This window comes from Medicago sativa, chromosome 4 (genome assembly GCF_051527215.1).
Source record: "Medicago sativa cultivar Bolivia chromosome 4, Bolivia_mono, whole genome shotgun sequence".
Lineage (NCBI taxonomy): Eukaryota > Viridiplantae > Streptophyta > Magnoliopsida > Fabales > Fabaceae > Medicago > Medicago sativa.
The window spans coordinates 92,196,567-92,217,816 of NC_140752.1; the positions used below are offsets into that span (position 1 = coordinate 92,196,567).

At 33.5% G+C, this 21,250-nt stretch overlaps 1 protein-coding gene across 2 annotated transcripts; it reads right to left on the minus strand.

Annotated features, from left to right (window-relative positions):
• Positions 1 to 2,821: 2,821 nt before the first annotated feature.
• On the minus strand, positions 2,822 to 6,396 carry LOC146933802 (mediator of RNA polymerase II transcription subunit-like protein). Of its 2 annotated transcripts, none has more exons than XM_085705583.1 (4): positions 6,244 to 6,396; positions 5,261 to 5,464; positions 3,573 to 3,685; positions 2,822 to 3,480 (listed from the first exon to the last, which is right to left on the minus strand). In XM_085705583.1, the coding sequence occupies exons 2-4, from the start codon at positions 5,448 to 5,450 to the stop codon at positions 3,346 to 3,348; spliced, it is 438 nt and encodes a 145-aa protein (XP_085561709.1). In that variant the 5' UTR covers positions 5,451 to 5,464; positions 6,244 to 6,396; the 3' UTR covers positions 2,822 to 3,345. The 2 variants fall into 2 exon arrangements, with proteins under 2 accessions (XP_085561709.1, XP_085561711.1); XM_085705585.1 differs by having other exon boundaries at positions 5,261 to 5,467.
• Positions 6,397 to 21,250: the final 14,854 nt, after the last annotated feature.

Consider the following 21,250-nt stretch of genomic DNA (forward strand, 5'->3'; position numbering starts at 1 on the left):
AAACCTATTAACAATGTAAAACCTGTTCTTCTTATCCTATTTCACAACAATAGTAATTATCAGGTATCATATATCATACACATTCAATAACAATAACCATAAAAAAAAAAGTATCTTTTTTTACTTATATTATAAATGTAGCTTCAAAAACAAATTTTTACTGAGGCCACCATTGCCAACATACTTTGCCTGAAGAAAAAACAGACACTATATATTATCAGATAAAAAAATGATAGAAATTTTAAAGGATAAAAAGTAATTTATTTACCTGAGCCTCAACAGTTAAAACAACTGGATGTTCATACTTGGAAAATTCAATCTGAAGCTCCTGAAAAAAATTAAAAGTAAAATAAACATTGCAGTTAATCAGAATCATGAAATCGATGGTAGTGAAATTAGGGGTATATATGAAATTGAAGTGAAACGGTATCGGTGGAATCACAGAGAAGAAAGGGGCTACAGTGGAGTAAACACGAAACCCGTTAATGAAAAAAAGATACAAAGGAAAGAGAGAGAGAGGGAGAGGGTTGGCGGTGGTGATGATGATAAGAGGAAGAAGAAGAAACGCGTGAGAGAAAGAGAGGAAAAACAGGAAATTGCGGCTTCGGTGGAATCGCAGAGAAGAAAGGAAAGAACCGCGTGAGCGAAAGAGAGGAAAAACAGGAATTTGCGGTTTAGAAGAAATTTGCGGCTTTTTTTTTTATTATGTTTATCCGTTTAATTGTTTTGGTTAGGGTAAAACAGGAATTTTAGTCATTAGGGTTTAGGAAAAAGTAGGGCTTCAAAATTGGCATGGGTTAACTTTTATATATAGATTAAGATTAAGATTAAGATTAAGATTTTGTCAACTTAATGAATAAGGATATGATTGAATGTCATGAAGAAAAAAAAAAGACTTGCATCAACATAATTTTATGGTGGCCTCGTTTAATCATCTCTATTTCTATTAAGAAATAATTCTCCCGTGTTTATAAAACAAGGAAAAATATTGTTAACAATTGTAATAAAAGAATATGGTCGATAGCTAAGGAATAAGGTTAGATAACTATTTTTTTTACTAGGTTAGATAACTATTAGGGTTAAATATGTTTTTGGTCCCTATAAATATGTCAACTTTTCGTTTTAGTCCCTCTAAAATTTTCCTTCAACTTTTAGTCCCTATAAAATTTTCAATCACTACTTTTGGTCTTTATTTTTAATTTAATTTTTGTATTTTTTAATGAAATTGTGCAGAAATGTGTAAAATATTCTTACAAAAATTCCTAAAAAAAATTAGAATTTTTTAACAAAACACAAATTAAATATGAATTTTTAACCTTAAAAAATATAAAAATTCTTATTAAATTCATGTTTTGTTAAAAAAATTTAAATTTTTTTGGGAGTGATTCTTATAATATTTTGAATTTTTCTGGAAAATTTTATTAAAAAATATGAATTCTACATATGAGTTTACTTTAAAAGAGGGACCAAAAATGAAGATTGAAAATTTTATAGGGATTAAAAGTTGAAGGAAAATTTTAGAGGGACTAAAACGAAAAGTTGACATATTTATAGGGAGCAAAAACATATATTATGTTACTAATAGTAATTATTATGTTACTGATAGTAATAGTAATAGTAATAGCTTGTTTGGTTTGACGACGGTGGACGTGTCAAAGGCATGTTTCACCAAACAATGACCGCGAAAAATGAGAAGCTCCGAAACATAGCTTTCACTTAGAAGGTCATATCAAACACACTTTAAGTACTCATCGTTAAACTGAAGTATTATTTATTGGGCAATGCTTCTTATTACGAATCATGTTTTAACCAAAGGTAAAAATAATCCTTCACCAATTACCTTTATCTCTAAACACAACCTTATTTCCGCCACCTCCTACTATTTCGTTCTTTTTGCCACCTCCCACTATTATGCATTTGTTTGGTTTCAATTCTAAAAGGTGAAAATTGATTATAGAGGTTGTAGAATTGATTTTATGATGTTTGGATGATTTAAAGTATGATTGATTTTGCTTGTAGAATTGATTCTACTTGAAGCTACAATTTCTAGCTTTTGACTTCTACAATTGATCTTAGCCTTAAATTTACTGCTAAAACAATTTTTACATAAATACTTCCAAACATAAATCACTTTACATTCAACTCACTCTTATCCAAAATCAATCCACTCAAAATCAATTTTATTTTCGTTCAAAATAACATTACTCTTGCTTATTCATCTTCTTATTCTTTTATTTTCTAGCGTCAATCTCACCTTTTTCTCCAACTCCCCAGAGCAAAAAATTTACCCAATAACTTTTCCCGTTTCCTTTATTTCTTCTATACTTCTCCAATCTCTAGTTCTCTACTATAGACAGCACGTTTTGTTTAGTATGACTCGTTTGACTTGAATAGTACGGCCAACAAAATCAACATATTTTGGATGTTAGTCACTTGGTAATAATCTGTATTTCAACTCTCCTCAACCATAACTATGCATTTAACTGTGAAGCTCAGCACTACAGAGAAGAGTATATCTACTAATAAAATACTATATGTTTGGATTGATGAAATGTAATAAAATGACATTGAATGAATGAAAGAGTATCACTATCGATTTTTTTTTTAAATCTAATAAATCCATTATACTTCATTTCATACCACTCAATTTTACCCTATACCGCTAACGCAAACATACCTATAGTGATCTAAGTTTTAAAACCAACGGGTGAATGTTACGCTAATTTTGTTGCCATACCATTGAATTACCATAATATTTGAGCTGCAGACATTAGTTATGCTGTTACAATGTACATACATCGCAATGGACATAGAAAAAGCATTAAACAGCCCACAGTAACCCGTTATGCATAAAGTTAGGATGTGATACATGCCCAGAGAACATGCAATTCAATGTGCAACGAAGAGCTAGAAAGCTTGTTTGCCTGACAGAATGCTACCATTTAGTACAATATTTAACACGAGGCATTCTCAACTTGATGATAATATTCTAACAATGAGATCCAATATACACTTGCTGTTTTCTTGTAGCTTTTTGGCTTGTTATTTTAACAAGGATAGTGACACTGTTCAGCTTTTCTCGTCATCCATTATGGATGATTTGACTGTTGTCATCAACATTCAGCAAACAGATTACGAGTAATTTCATCAATCAAAGCACACATTTCTCAGCTAATTATTATCACTTGCGCCTAAAAGACATCATATTCTACAAACTGTGTACTGGTACTAGTGGGGTGGTAAGTAGCAGCAGTGATACTAAGGAATGGGAGAGAGAGAAAGACAGACCAAAAAACTGCCATTGAATTTTTAAATATTTATAGAGACTATAAATTAAATCTCAAGCTAAACCCTGTTCAACTCAATATTGTGTTTTTCCAACTGATCTGACAGCTCTTTTTTCCACTCCTGAATCAAATGTTCTTGTTTTTTAATCAGCTCGTTTTTTTCGTTAAGCTCATCTTCCATAAGAGCAATCTCCTGCTTGGACAACACATAACAGTTGAAGTTAGATAAGAACATTACAAGGTCTCTGACTGAAGAAAAACACTAATTCAGAGTAGTCAGCATACCTTTCTAAGCATTTCAGCTTTTGTTGGCTTATCCTCACGTTGCAGACTAATAAAATAAAGTTGAAGTTTCTTGGCAGCCTCCATAAAATCTCTAGCATGGCGATCCACATCGACTGATAGAAAAACCCAACTTAAGATAATTTTCCAAATATATTAAAATCTGTTTAGTTTGACTGTTCTACTTCCATTTTCTATGTTTGCTAATAATCAAAGACATAACTAGAGCAGAATAGGGACATAAGCGGGACATTAATTGATCCTGCAAGTGCTGCAAAACTTTATAAGGTCTTCACAGAGTGACGTTATCACTTCCTATTTGACTTCACAGCTAATTTTTAGTGCTATGATTCTAGTTATACGTTACATATGAAAAAGTTCCAAAATTGCAGTCAAACCACGGGTTCTATTTGACCCTAAGGCTAGAAAGGTCTAAATAAATGCAAGTACAACCTATGGCCCTCGGACCTAAAACGTGTGAAATAAAAAAAATTAAAAATTAATAAAATAGATCAAAACACTGAATTTCATCTAAAGATCAGACATCAGTACATCCCATTTTCACTCATTTCTGTGGTTAGATTGCATCATATCAATAATTATTGATTAACATATGGTTCACTGGTTCTTTACTAATTTATTTATCTATTTAAAATCATCAATATGAACCTTTTACCACCCTTCTTTTCTCCCCATGGATGATTGGTGCACTCATAACTGCACATTTAACAATGTGTCAACAACTGAATTCCACAAGGGGGGCACAATGTTGTTGCAAGGATTCTAAACTTTAACATAAAAAGGTCTGTTAAATCATAACAGTTTAACCAATCAACTCAATTATCACATGGTACATCATATTCATCCATTGATCACACAAAATGTCTCAAGTTAGCAACAAACACAAACTAGATAGAAATTGCAATTATGATTCCTCACACGCTGAGGGTATCGTCGCCCATATCATACACCTTGTGCTTTCACAAGTTCCATACAGCCCATTAAGGAACAGCATTTTTTATAAAAGAATATATATGTACAAGGGTGTACTTTTCTGATGTAAAGAGTCTACATTTTTATGAAGAAGAAAAATTAGAAAAAATAAATTGAATCATAATGCAAAATGAATATTTTGAGCTCCCATAACTTCTAGTATCTATCAGTATCAGAGAAGATTGTATTCAACCACACAATTATTACCGAAATGGCACCATTTCAATCAAAACGCAATTTACATGGAGCTTATTTGAGACTTGATCACTAGTGTAAGTAACTGCTTGACTACTAGTCTGTATCTAATTAATGACACACGGAGCTTTCACTCAAGAATCCTCAACATATGTTATGTTAGCATTGAGCATTCTCATTCCTTTAAACTTAAATTAACCAATAATAATTATCATTTGACTTTGTTATAACAAGTCAACCTATTTAGTCACAGCTTGTAGTAGGTCAGTCTATTTTTTATACAAAATAAATACTATAGTCTCGTCTGAAAAATATAAAAAATATAAAAAATTAAGATATCATGTAACTTAATTAATAAATTATCAATTGTTATTCCAATTAATATAAAAAATATATATTATCAGTAAAACATTATTTTTAACAGAACAATTAAGCTATCATGTAACTTAATTTCTAATGCAGTGAACCAAAATCAGAAATTTGAAAGATTTGAAGTTACTCACTTTGATGGGAAGGGTGGGGAGAACGGTCTATTGCTTGAAGTTCTCTGGCTGGCAAACAGGGAAGCAAAGCAGCCTCCAAAGCCATAACACATGAAATCATATCATCTTTTGAGGGAGGAGGAAGAGGAGGAGAAGATGGCAGCTGTTGATCAACTGAATGCTGGTTGTCAGCTACTTGCCGATCACCCATTTGCCTCTTTTAGCCTGCTAAGGGAAAGACGAGATCATCAACATGATATAAAATGAAATGAATGCTTGTTAACTGTTAAGGCTTCATTTTTCATGCCAGTAAAGTTTTAAATATCATATCATAGATCAGACAAAATCATAACCATTTAAATTCAAATCAATCTTAGTGGTTTGGCCTTTGGTCTTCCTCTACCTATAACTATTAGTATAAATTGTCTATCTACCCTCCTTGCCCATTCTTTTGCAAGTCTTCTCCACATATGCCCTAATTTGATCGATAATGCTTACATGAAAGCAAAAATGCATTGTGTAGAGTTTGACACTTTGTGGTTTGCTTTGAATCTTAAGAACACATAAACATAAACCATATCCGGCTAATTTCCATCCATTTTTAGCATATTCATGTTAGCAGCCACTTTTCTGCCTTTCATTCAGTCATTATTTAATCAAGCATCTTAGAGAGACATAAATTAAAGTTTTGAAGGAAAAAAAATTAAAGTTTTGAAGCTAGAGAACCTATTTGTCTCGACAACCTCAAATTTACATGATTAATTAGTAAAATTGAAGGGTACCATTTAAAATGTCATGAATTTGGGTGAAATAAAAATAGTACCAATGCAGCAAATTTAGTGCTTGCATTGTTAATTATGGTTATCTATCAAAACAGTAGCAAAGTGCAGATCGAATTAAAGTTGTATGCATTACGAAAATAGATAGATTGATGATCAAATAAAGTGAAAGAAAAACAAATAATCGATAAAATTAGTGAATTTGGATTAATGAGATAAACTCACAGATCGATATGCTCCGCGTGAGGATCAGCGGCAGAGCTCCGGCGACAAATCGGACACGGTAACGCTTCGTTGAAGAGAGGGAGGGATTCGTTGACCAGAAGAAGAAATAGCTACGATTGCTAATGAGAACTGAGAAGAGAGACTGGGAAGAATGAGAAGAAGAGAGAGTTGCAGCGTTCGAGGGAATAAGAAGAAGAACACAGGGGTAAAAATGGTATTTCCTATGTGGGTGATCTCATTAGGGGCAAAAATGTCCATCCATGTTTGGTTTGCCGACGTGCACTCATTTAAACTCAGTCATGGTATGCCACATGGGTGTCTAATCACTATTTTTTTTTTTGTCAAGTAACCTAGTGGCTAGAGCTCACACAATTTAATTGTGGAGAAGTGGGGTGTCTAATCACTATCTATTTCAACAAACAAACATGATTAGGACGAAAACTAAAAGGCAAATTCTATGGTACACTGGCACTCAATATATTTAAGTGTATTGGTACACTCATTCTTTAAATTAACAGTTAAATGAGTTGTTTTTTTGAAGAAAAATATTATTTTTTTATCATTTATAATTATAATAACTAAATCTTATTCATCAAAAGTGTCAACGAAATAAAATTATTTATTTTTGAATTTTTATCACTCATAATTGAGAACATTCATTATTTTTTATGATAATATGTAAAAAAATTACTATGAGTCTTATAAACAATGAAATAATGTTTTTCTTATGAAATGATGTTCTATAAAATATAAATATTGACAAATAGCTATTTATTACATAAAAAATTATCGTTAATTTATAAAATTATGAAGCAAGAGTACCGGTACACCTCACGTTGTGAGTGTACCGTAGAAATTCCCAAACTAAAATGCTTAATAATTGTCGTGGTTGTTTAAAAGGATTAGTAAATTTATGATGAAAATTCAAATGACGTATATTCGTAGGGACTGATAATCTATTTAAGTATATTATTTTTTTCCTTTTTGTTATATTTTTTTATATAAAAAAAAAGCACTTTTAGTTCTAAAAGAATTATGTATACATATTTGACCAAAAAAAGAAAAAAAACATAGTACATGACAAGCATAAAACAGATCCAATTTGTGGGTTAAGTTTGTTATCCCCTTTAAAAAAAAATATTTGTTATATGTCTCTTGTTTTCTTACTAAATTTAGTGTCCGTTTGATATCATAGTGGATGTAACGCCCGTCGTAAATTATTTAATTATTTAGAAATATATTTATATATATTTATATGATTTATGAATTTAAGTGATTTATGAGGTTTACGTAATTTTATGAGAGATATATGAATTATCTGAAAATTATGTGATATATGCGATGTTATGATTTTTAGAGATGTTATGAGGTGTTGAGACTTATTTTATTATTTATTAAAATAAGATATGAAAATAAAATAAAAATATTAAGAAGTGGGGCTGTGTTGTGAGATGAGTAAGTTAGTGGTGAGAAGAGTAATACAAGTGTTATAAATAGAGGGTTAGGTTGAGAGAATAAGTTTTAGAACGTACGTGAAACGCTTTTGGAGAAAAATGGAGAAAAGTCAGAACAAGAGGAGAACAAGGGGAGGGCTGCGATTTTCTGCAATAACCAGGTAAGGGTGAGACTAACTTTCAATATCATTAAGGGTATGATTCTTAGAAATGGATTTAGCATGATTAGGATTAGTTTTTGAGAGATTGAAGAATTAGGGTTTTGAGTGAGATTGAGGATTAAGTGATGAAAAGTTATTAGATTGATGTAGAGACTGTAAATAGACCTTAGATAATCCCTCTGATGATTATCAGAAGTAGTTGAAGTTAAAATCATGTGATTAGCTGACATGTCGGTGAGTTTAAGAATTAGGGTTTTGAGGTTGTTATAGACTGTTGATAGTATAGAAGTTTGTTAAAACTATGTATAGATGATTTACATTTCATAGATTAATCCTATAACAATGTTCTAATCAGGATTTTGGATTTGGGTAGATGAATTCAGAAATTTTGTGTGAAATATTGATGTTAAGCGTTTTTGCAAATAAGTGACTAAGTGAGGTTTTGGAAAACGATTTTTGAGTGGTTCAAACTTGAATTTTTCTGTAGAATAAGTGTTTTATCTTGGTTTTTCGGGTGTCAAACATTGATTAAGTTTGAACCTTTTTAACCGGTGATATCTCATTTTTTCTTGGGAAGGGAAAAAATAAGCAAAAACCCTTGAGAATCGAGGTCCGGGAGTTGTTTTCGCTACGGGAAGGTGTTAGGCACCCATAACGACTATAGTAACCTATAGGAACCGTCTTTACTTTCTACGCGCGCGCTTTATTTTTAAATGCTATTTGAAAAAATGATATTTACACCTAAGGGTTTACTAAGTGAAGAATTGGAGGGAGAAAAATGTGTTTGAATTTTTATTTTATTTGAATTGAAGAAATTTTGATTCCTTGCCTACGTACCCGTTTAAGGGATCAAATCCACCGTAGTTCTCTTCAAAAAATGTTTTTGTTTTTGTTGGTTGATTTTAAGTTTGAAAATTGGAGTTTTGAAGAATGGAGATTGAGAGGCCTTAAAGGCATGAGATTTAAGGAAAAAAGTGGGGTTTGATTAGTTACTTTGAAAAAGAAGTCAAGTATGATTAATTTTCATTGAAATTTGATTAAGAAAATAAAAGAGAAAATCAATGGGATTTTGGATCCCAAGGTTTATTGTGAAAATGATTTGAGTGATGTTGTTCATATTTTTGGAAAATTGATTTTTCTAAGTGTAAATCCTAGGCATTCATCTAAACATTCAATCCTAAACATACATCTAAACATGCATATCCTAGCCATACATCTAAAAATATCTATGTGATGTGTGTGTATGTGTCGGTGCTTGTGTCGGTGTACATTATTAGAGTCCATAGTCCATATTACATCATTGGCCTAGATACATTCTATGGTCTTGCAAGAAATTAAAATTGCATAAAAGTAAAATACAAAGATCCCTAGGTTTCACATACTAAGTCTTTAAAGCTATAGAAATGAAGTGAGATGAGGAATGCTTATGAATGAATGAAACATGAAATGAAATGGTTAGTAGGATAAGGTATAATAGCATGAAAATTATAAGCAAAAGGAACATTAATCAAAATGGCAAAAAAGCTAAAAAGGGTGACTAAACTCCTAGCAAAGTATGCCCAAAATTCATCATGATAACAAGACAAGTGTATGACTTATAATTCCCATATCATGACAACATTCAAAGATTTTCATCACAATCAACAATATGAGAATTATGAGAGTACATCCAAATCAAAGAATCATGCTATATTTTAGGCATATTTGGGCATTTAATTTTTACAAACAATTTTCACATAACTTGCAAGACAAGTAAACTCACACAACATATTCACAAGCACTAAAACACTTCAAATCAGCAAGAAAATCCATTGCAAATTCATACTCCACAAATCAAACATCATGTGTCATAATTAGGGATCAAGAATATGTACTTTTCACACATTTTTTAACACAAAACATCACAAAATAGTAAGAGGAACATCATATTATTTTTATCAAATTTTAAAGTGCAAAAATCATCACAAGAATACCACAAAATTAACAGGAAATATACATGAAATTTTTTAGAGTTTTTAAGAGATTTCTAGACTCAAGAACATATAACACTTCACAATTTTTAACAAAAATGGTAAACAATTAACAAGAAAATACCACATGTTTTTTAATCACATAACAACATCACAAAAATATCAAGAAAATGATCAAGAACACATAGGAATTTTTTAGGAATTTTTAAAGGATTTTTTTGAAGAGACAGGGGTGTAAAAAGCATCAAGTAGGTGTACATAGCAAAAAAACCCAACACAGACAAAGAGACTAGGCCCAAACCCAACCCTGTGTGGATCCTGGATCACCAGGGAGGCTGTGGGGCGTTGGATTGATCCAAACGGATCAAACCCTAAATCTAACGGGAGGGATGCATGGTTCAGGGACGAACCAGACTGGCTCAGCTAAACCGGTCTGGTTCACTCCCCTTTATAAATGAGAGGAGGCCGGTTCAGCTCATTTCTAACCCTAACTTCTCTCTCTTCACTCGTTCTTCTCTCTAACACTAAGCCTTGCTGTAAATTGGGGAGGACGGCGGAGGACGGCGGAGAGGGATGAAGATTCATCGGAATCTTCATCTTCTCTGACGATCTAACACTATTTCTTGAAACTAAATACCCAGAATTCTTCGTCTTCCTCCCCTCTTTACGAATCTGAGACTAATTTCATGAAATTGTGGCTGAAACGTAGTAAATCGAAACTTAAACCTTCGGTTTCTAGGGTTTCAAATCTTTTTCTAAACTTCTTGAGACTAAACCCTAATCTACTCTATTTTCTATGCTGATTATGGATTTGAACTCTGATTTGAAGAATAAACGGTGAATCTCTGTGGATCTACATCTTAGGGTTTCGGTTTCAAGCTTTTCCAATTCTTTTCAAACTTTTTCGAAAGAACGAGTTTCAAACTTGTTAATCCACGTTGTTTCACCGTTTATTTTGGCTTATGAACCTTCGATGAAGATTTAGAGTAGAAACGAGAAGGTTTCGTGTGTTACCTGGATTTGAGTGGGAGATTTGAACAAACAGATCCTTGCGAAGGTTTCTGGTGAGTTCTTGAACTGAAAATAAATCAGTTATCTTCCTCTTCTTCTCTGATTCGATTCCTTTTGATCTTTCTTCTTCTCTTCTTCAAATCCTCTGTGATCGTGCTTGAGTTCACCGTTAACAATGGTGAATTCGCACTCGAATTGCAGAGGTGATGATTCGATGATGATGATTCTTTGACGAATCACTGAGAATCATCATGAGTTCTTCGCATTTGACTTTGAATCTGCATTCTGGAATTTTTAGGGTTTGTGATTGTTCCTTCGTATTCTTGATTTGATTCTGAGTTTTGGTTATTCTGTGTGAAAATCGTTGTGAATTGATACGTTTTGATGTTGAATTGATGAGGATTTGGTACGAATTGGTGTGAATTTGTGTTTGTTACGGTGGTTTTTGTGGTGGTTGGAGGTTTGTTACGGTGGTTAGGGTTTGGAGAAGAGAGAGAAGGTTTATTAGGACCTTGTGATGATGTGTCAATGATTGAATGGTATCTTTTTTTTTCTGCATTGATGAGTTGGCCTTTATTTATAGGCCAAGTGTGATGTTCTGGACCAATGTGGGACTGCCACGTATGCTTGGACTTTGTAACAAGCTTTTGGACTGAATTCTGGACTTAGGGACCAATCTGCAATTTCTAAAACTAAAAGGACCATTATGCAAAATACGAACTTAAAAGGACTAATCTGCAGTTGACCTAAAAAAGACTAAAAGTAAAAGTTTGACTTAAAGGACTAAAAATTAAAATAAAAAACCTTAAAAGAAATAAAATGGCATAAAAGGACCAAAGTGCAATTCCTAAAAGTTTGGGGATTAAAATGAAAATAACAATAAAATTGGAATAAAATTGGTAAATTGGAAAAAACGTAAAGTGGAACCAATAAAAAACACAAAATGGACTAAAATGAACCAATTACTTAAATGAGGTACTTTAAAGTAACCTCTCTCTGCCAAAATTTTGTGTGAAATGACCAAAATGCCCCTGGGGACCAAAACGACTCAAAATGACTCAGATGCAATTTTAAAATGGATTTTATCATGAAATTAAAGCAAGAGTTTATTCAGACAAATTGAAAGAGACTCAGAGACAATTTTTTTGAAATTAAACAGCGTTTTAACACATGAAAAGACTAAAATGCCCCTAGGGGCTAAACTGACTCAAAATGACTTCAAATGCAATTTTTGAAATGGATTTTAGCATAGAATTGAAATAAAGACTTATTCAAACCGATTGAAAAAGACTCAAACAATTTTTAAAGACTAAATGAGTTTGAATGCAGGAAATGACTAAAATACCCTTTTGCAAGTAATATTGAAATAAGATGCAGTGAAAGATGCAATTGATCAAGGACACATCTAGTGACTTGAAATGCAAGAAAAAGAAGAATTGAGCTAGTATTTTTAGGTCCAAAATTAGGGTATAACAATAAGATAGAGCTTAGTGTCAGGAGCGCGTAGGCAAAAACGGCATCGAAAACGGATTCACGGTTTAGGTTTTACGCACGAAAACGTGAACGGTAGAAAATTTGATGTTGTCTGTCGAACTATGAACGTGCCACGATGGAAGCCCAGCGTGCCACGATTTTTCCAGAAACGAAACCATTTTAGGTTGTCCAAACGTGCCACGATGGTACCTCAACGTGCCACGATGAAGTGTTGACTTAGACTATTTTTGACCTATTTTTATGCCTCTAAAGGGTTCCTAAGATGTATAGTAAGACCCCAAATCAATAACCTTAATGAGAGGGATTGTAATTAAGGGTTATAGTAGTAGTTTCTTTTGCCATGATTTGTTATGAGTATTATGTGGATTATATAAGACGTTTAAGATGTTGTTGATTATCATTGATACTGTTATATTGTGATGTTGTTTCTGTGCTGCCATGTTGATGTCACTTACTGAATTAAGCTGTATGAGTCTATCCAAGATGTTGTCTTAAAAGTTGGTTATTAATGTCATGAGGTTCTATATGTTGGTCTAAGTTGTAAGTTGTAAGAAGTTGTCCATATTTATGGAGTCATAAGAGATGTTCATGTTGTTGTCTAAGTTGTAGGAGAGATTAAGTCCATTGCATACTCATTAAAGTTGGGGGCTTTAGGCCCGGCAGCCTTTGTGCTCAGACTACGTTGGGGGCTTTAAGCCCGGCAGCTTTATGCTCACATGTTGAAGAGCCTAATTACGCTCACTTACGTTGTTGAATGGTACCACATGCATTTGCATATCAAGAGGTTTCACGATGGTTTAAGTTGTTAAGTTGTTAAGTTGATAAGAGTTGCATGGTCAAGTTGAGTCGTGTTGTCGAGTCAAGTGTTAAGTTGAACATGATATTTAATGATGATGGTATATAATTATGAAGTGATAATATGCTAAGTGATAAATGTTTGATATGTTAATAATGTTTTATGTTGCTAAATGCATTTTAATGAATTATATGCTTAATTTATTGACTGTGAAATCTCACCCCTTCTGCTTGAAAATGTTGCCCTTCGTATGGCTAACTTGCAGGTAATAAAGACTAGAAGTGTTCGTGAGTGGACTCCTCACTCGTGTCTAGGTGCTCTGATACGTAACGGGATGGGGGCTTGCTTTTACTTCTATTCCTTACGTGTCTTTTATGAACCTTTTTTAATAAATATTGAACTAAGACTCATGAGATTTTGATGAGGCTTGCGTGCCAAGACTTTAGTATGCTGAACTATTTTCCGCTGCATGATTTTAGATTTGAAAGTTGAATTTGAAAGATAATTATTATTATCCATTTTATGATTTAAAAGAAGTATGTGACATTCCGTTTGTGATTAAATTACTCTGATTTATGATGAAATTTTTAAGTTGGGAAAAACGGGGTGTTACAGTGGATATGTCAGAATCACGGTCATCCACCGTGATTTTGTCAAAGCTACAAAGTATAGCTTTTGAAAAAATCACAGTAGATCATCGATTCTAGCATACGACGATAGATTGCATACCCACAGAAAAATCAAGTTATTCATCACAATAATACAAACATAGAATTAACTTTACTGGTCCAAGTGATGAATAACTTGATTTTCTTCGAGTTGGGTAATATTAATGGAAAAAATATACTCAGATAGAACTTTGTGTTATCTCCAACTCTGTAACACAAAAACAAAGATACATGGATTATGTATATGAAAATAATTGAGCAAACTGTTTTTACATCATATAAAGATAATGAACCAATTCACCAAATGAACACATTACTTTTCCAATGTACTTAAGTAGAAGTTTCACATCCCTTTATATACACTTATTCTTACAATTCCTCATCACTGTGATCAGTTTCAGCAGTTACTACTGGTAGTAAATCATAATCTTGTGTTTTGGTGGTAGGAATAGGAATGGACAAGCTGCCACAAGACTCTTTTCCTCCTGGTTTAGAAGATGCATTACCATACCAAATCATTCCCATTATAGCAATGATCATGCCTACTATTACTTGTAGATTGAGACCCTCTCTTCCAAATAAGATGAATCCTAATGTAAGGACCAGAATAGTCTTCATATGGCCAAGGACTTGGAATGATACTGCTGTGAACCTTCCAATGCATATGAACTGACTAAGGTTTGTTCCAACCGCGATAGTGCACGACAGAGCAATGAACAACTGCAGACAAAAGGAGAAAAACATTGATAAACCGTTTTACATATTCCAGAGATGTATTTGTCATATAAGAAACAAAGAGAGAGTGAAACATGCAGTGGATGTTAATCCATAGTTGTAGGCATCAACTCGTTTGCTTGTTAGCCAATAGTCGAGAAAGGGGCCAACAACCAGTAAACTTGTTGCCTAAATTGGTGCTATATGGTCCAAAAAGTTGAAAGATCCAAGTGAATACTTCTTCTGAAGAAAATGCACATACTGCACAGAGTAAAAGTAAAATATCAGGCCAAAAAATTGTATATGACATCTTAATAAAACAGTATAGTAAGAACTAGAACAAGCTAATAAACCTCTAATCACAATTAAGAGAAACCCTTGCTAAACGTATGCTCTACAATTGTTCACATTCTGAAATTAACAATAAAGAAAACACTAACAACAAACATGTATTTGTATCGTAATAGTAAGCTTTTGTGTCCATCCCAAACACAGGTGGAATTCACGTTATGTTTCTGATATTTATTCAGGCTATTTATACCGACAATATTGCCTGAATCCACTCCATACAATGAAAGATAAACTGACTTTCAAACAGCTGCACATTTGAATGAATCATGCTGCACAAAGAATTACAACCAAAGAAAAAAACAACAACAATTGAGCTGAGTAAAGATTGTGATCATGACTCTCAAATGAAGTACATTACACATGCAAGTGCAGTCACTCCATTCAGACCCTATGTTATTTTACTACTTGCATTTGTCTACATGATTCACATAAGTACCTTATCATTGGCGCCATCAACCAAGACATGTGTGCACTATATTCTCGTTAACACATTCATTCAAATAATGAACTTGGATAAATCAACAGAATGGACATTCTTGCATAAGTAAGCATTGATACCCTGCTCTTAAGTAGCGTAAAAACAGACAATTAAAGGAATGGCACAATTACATGCAAGCAAAAAAAATATATAGTTGCTAAGGAGCTGCACATCGAAAAAGAGAATGCATTCTTTCTGAATCAAATAGAGCTACATAGCACGTCACAATCATAACTACATGCACACCATACGAACAATAAGTTCTAAGTTAAACACTTCTTAAATTACACACAGAACAGAAACTGGTAAATGATAACAAAGAGAGTTTCAACACGATCTATCCAAAAGACATACATCACAGACACATTAACTAAGAGTCCAACTGAAGCCAACTTGATCACGATATTGAATCCCTAGCACTTAGTAAACAACATCAATAAAGCACTGCATACAATCAGTTCCTATTGCTCCTTATAGGGCACTTCTTAAAATAGTGATTAACCTGGTAGACGAATCATCCGCACTCAAGGCTGAATGTAGGACTTATAAGTGCATTGCAGAGGAATGTGTCTCAAGTACACAATATCAGCGCCATATTCCCCACTGATCCCAAGCTTTATCGCATGACCGACGCCAAACTTGCGCAAGACACATAGCTCTCCAATCACCACCAATCTTGCACACCATACGATTATCCTCTTCACCAAACTGCATAGTACATTTCCAGTTAAACTTGCCCTGATCAACAATGGTTATCAAAGTATTGTTTAGGAGAAACGCATCCTGACAGAAACTTGACCATGAGAGCACCTACCATAAAAGCGAACTTAATCAACAATACTACTAATAAAAACATTAATTTAGATATTGAGTCAAAAAGAAGAACCACAAGCCGCCACATATCAGAGTTCCAGATTCAATATCGGATGCACTCAATATATGCACAGTACTACAGCGGAGTCTCAGCAGGCTGTGGTGGGAGGGGCTTAGAAGGAGTCTGCTTACAATCGAAGGATTGCATTGAGGGTACTCTATTTCAACTCCAGACCTGTGTCTTATAGACATGAGCATAAGGTTTGGTTCAGTATAAGTGAGTTTGATCCATGCCCCCAGTTCAAGATTGTAAAATGTTTTCATCTGCATCCAACCATCCCTTAAGTAAATCTTGCCATTCTTCCTATCAACCCGAACCTCAAACGTATTTTTGTTGCAATCGCGCAGCATAACGAAGTCATCAACATAGACGCCATACTCCTTGACGAAACATGACGGCATCCTTCCCTTATCCTATTATACATAAAATCCTTTCATCAAAATCATGCACACTCAATGCATGGACAATTCTATATTCCATTATAACCACTCAATAAGAATCCAGAGTATAAAGCTACCATGCATAAGGCATAATCCATATACTACGAAAAATAATGGAATCATGTGAAAGCACCGAATCAAGTATCTATGACTGTGTATACCTGGTAATAAGTAAAATGCATCTCCTTCCGTGTAAACGGCGAATTGAGCCAACAATAAAAAATTAACCCGGAATCATTAAAGTTCATGATTTAGAGCTTAACCATTTTTTTATCCATGCATCACTGATTCTTCACACAAACATACTCAAATAATCATCAGCAACATCTACCATTTACTAAATAAGGGAAGCAAGGATTTGCATCCCATTCTTGACAGCAAAACCAAACGAATAACGCAGATGCAAAACAACTCATAACAAATAGCAACAAAAAAAAGGCATAAATTACATAACCACTAACACTGCATCAATCATATTCTATGTGGAAAGTCCTCATGTTAACCAAATCTTTTTTCACAGCCGTGTCAATTGCGGACCCAACATTGCCTTGCACTATCAACAACACATAAAAAAACCAACAAATCAACCAACACTCATATTAAAAATCATAAAAGTCATTTACATCTTAAACACAAACAAATTTGAACAAACATGGCAAAGTATAAAGAATAAACAATTTGACAATTAGCCATATGCTGAGTACCCAAAAAAAGGAATAATGTTAACAATCGTCACCCCTGGGGAGCAATGCATATAATCTGGCAACTGAAAATCATACAGAGAGACGCACATCATAGGTAACAATTGTAACTGATCCTGGTGTGTGGAACTTAAGTCTCAAAAATTTTACTACACTAACTACAGGCAGCGAGACTTATAATTACGACGAAAGCACAAACCTGCGATAAGTTTTAATCGCGGACACAAAAATAACTAGGAGCACTAAGATAGAAACTTGATTAGGTAACAAAAATGTATTCAAAGCATTTATGAAAGTGTTTACATCAACCAAAAAATTCGACAAAGAATAAATGTGCTATAAGTCATTGATGATTAACTAAGTATATGTAATGAAGCATCATTCTCTCTAAGTCTTGGATCATTGCTTCATGCTCTCTAAGTCTTGGATCATTGCTTCTTTTCAAGTCGTTTTTGCAGCCACAAATGGTCCTACTGAAAACAAAAACAATCAAAACAAAACATTAGATTTTTTCAAAGATATCAAACGTGATACTGCCCCAAACATCAACCTAATTTCCTAATTTCATAATTCAAAGTCACAATCATACAAAGATACTATACTATCCCAAAAGCGAACATACATAAATATAAATACAATAATTTGTATCGACAACCTAATATACAATAATATAAATACAGAATGAATAAATGTATTACCACTAGTAGCAGTGCCCCAAAAAACAGCGTGACGAAGACGTCATATAGTAATTTCTTTGCCATTCCTTTAACCCATTTAGACCAGCTCTCAACAACGACATCATTTGCATTTGCCGCATCTGTTGCCGCAGCAGTTGCGGTGGTAGCAGCACTAATTGCATTTGCAATTGTTGACTGGAAATCCTTTCCACAACAAACACAAACGCAATTCTGATGAACTTCTTTAGCAAAATTTCTTGAAGAATTCAGAGGTTTCTTGGAACCCCACCCATCCATGTAATCTCCTTCAACAGCAAAAGTATTTGTCTTTGAACCATTCATAGACCCATCTCCTACACTGCTGCGACCACCCAAAGCAAAATTTCTTGAAGAATTCACAGGTTTCTTGGAACCCCACCCATCCATGTAATCTCCTTCGCTGTTGAAGAAAGAAGGATATTTTTGCGGCTGAAGGTGGTGGTCGCAGCAGTGTAGGAGATGCTTCACTGGCTTTGGGTGGTCGCAGCACTGTAGGAGATGGGTCTGTGAATGGTTCAAAGACAAATACTTTTGATGTTGAAGGAGAGGGGTGTGTGAATTCTTCAAGAAATTTTGCTTTGGGTGGTCGCAGCAGTGTAGGAGATGGGTCTGTGAATGGTTCAAAGACAAATACTCATCTCCTTCAACAACAAAAGTATTTGTCTATGAACCATTCACCGACCCTTCTCCTACACTGTTGCGACCACCCAAAGCAAAATTTCTTGAAGAATTCACAGACTCATCTCCTTCAACATCAAAAGTATTTGTCTTTGAACCATTCACAGACCCATCTCCTACACTGCTGCGACCACCCAAAGCCAGTGAACCATCTCCTACACTACTGCGACCACCACCTTCAGCCGCAAAAGTATCCTTCTTTCTTGAACCAGAACCATTCACAAAGATCTTGCATCGCCACCCATCCCAATCTGAAGGGCTGTAATTCTTGAAACTATTCTTGAAACTACGACGTGGACTTTGTTCAGCAAAATTTCTCACATTATTCTTGGAACACCACTCATCTCAAGCATTCCGACGGGGCCGGCTGCGATCTTCTTCAGGAACGGGGCCAAAGATGGAACGCCAATCATCCCAAGCATTCCAACGGGGGCGGCTAGGACCTTCTCCAAAAGTAATCGTATTTCAATTTCTTGCAGCATTTCCGGAGGAAGGCAAGTCAGAGACAACAATCGGTAAAACGGGTCCCAAAAATCGGTAGAATATGTTTAACACAGGATTCTCACTCATCAAGATCCTAGTAGTGGTATAGCTTGAGAGAGCGTTATCATTCAGGGGCGAGAAAAGAGCGGCGATGAAGGTGTTGAAAGTGTTATCATTGAGACGAACTGAAGATGTTGAAAGGTTAGCAGATAGAGTGGTGGATGAATCGAGAGAGAGAGAGAGAGAGTGGGGAAGATGATTCGTCTATGTCACAGTTGTTCTTGTTGAGAGTGGTGGTAGAGAGAGTTTGTGTTTGGTCGAGAGAGAGAGAGAGAGTGGGGAAGATGGTTCGTTGTTCTTGTTGTGATGACTCGTGGTTACGTTTGGTCGTTTGGTTTGATTTTGTGTAGGACCCACAACTACTCTTTGAATTATATAATAAACTAGTCGAAATACCCGTGCTACAGCACGGGTAGCGCGGCTTTGCCGCGCGTCGTGACGCGGGTGTGATGGGAATAGTGAACTTTTAGTATATTAATATAGGTCCCGTATTTTAATTGTATATGCTCCAATGAGTTTTTAGCAATCCAATTCTAGAATGAAAAAAATAACTTTTGAAAATTGAAGCGTGATTGATCATAGTAAGTATATTATAATATTGTTCTAATTTTAGTATTGGCGTAATTAAAAAAATAATAATTAAAAATAGTCACGGATTTTATTTACTAATATGTTTCAGCGTGAAAAATACTAATATGGGTCCCGTGAAAAATACTAATATGTTTCAGTGTTCTAATAGAATATATTTCACATAAAATTTCATAAATAAACATATACTAACATACTCACTCCGTTTTTAAATAGAAGCAAAATTGACTTTTTAGGTTCATTCATTTAATGATGTATGTGGTTCATAATATGGACCACATACATCATTAAATAAATGAACCTAAAAAATCAATTTTGCTTATATTTAAAAATGGAGGGAGTATTCTCGTAAAAACACATATGCTGAGATATAATTTTGTTAATATATAGTTCACACACTCGAATATATTTTATCAATATATAATTCCCATTATAAATAAACATATACCGACATATTGCCGTAAAATAAACATATACACTGATATACTTTGATTAATATACAGTGCATACACTCACATATATTTTACAAATAAACACATATTGACATAATCCTGTAAAATAACGTATGCTTGCATGACATTTATTTAATGTTTGATGTATAATAGAAAACAAACATGAGATAATAATTCCCTAAAAAAACATGAGATAATCATTTATGTTTATAATTGAAAATTATTATATACATATGCTCACATATTCCTGTAAAAAAAGTACTCATTTACATTTTATTAATATATAGTTCATAGACTCATATATATTTTATTAATATATAGTTCTCATTTTTAAAAACAATGTATTTTTATGTTGATGATATTTAAAAACAATAATTTTAACCAATTCCCCTAAAAAAATTAATTTTAACCAATTATTCTCATGGGGTTCAAACCCCGGCCACTACAAAAAAAAATGTAAAAAAAAAAAATATTCATATACATTTTTATGAATATATAGTTCATACACTCACATATATTTTATTAATATATAGTTCTCATTTTTAAAAAACAATTTAATTTTATGTTGACGATATTTAAAAACAATAATTTTAGCCAATTCCCCTAAAAAAAAAACCAATTATCCTCATTGTCCCGTAAAAATATCTATTCTCACATGTGTTTTCATTAATATAGTTCATATATTCACATATATTTTATTAGTTCACGTTAAGTTACATAAATAAACATAGACTGACATATTCCCGTAAAAAAATTACTCATATACATTATTATTAATATATAGTTCACACTCACATATATGTTATTAATATATAGTTCTCCTTTTAAAAAACAGTGTATTTTTATGTTGACGATATTTAAAAACAATAATTTTAACCAAATGCCCTAAAAAAACAAATTATTCTCATGGGTCCAGTA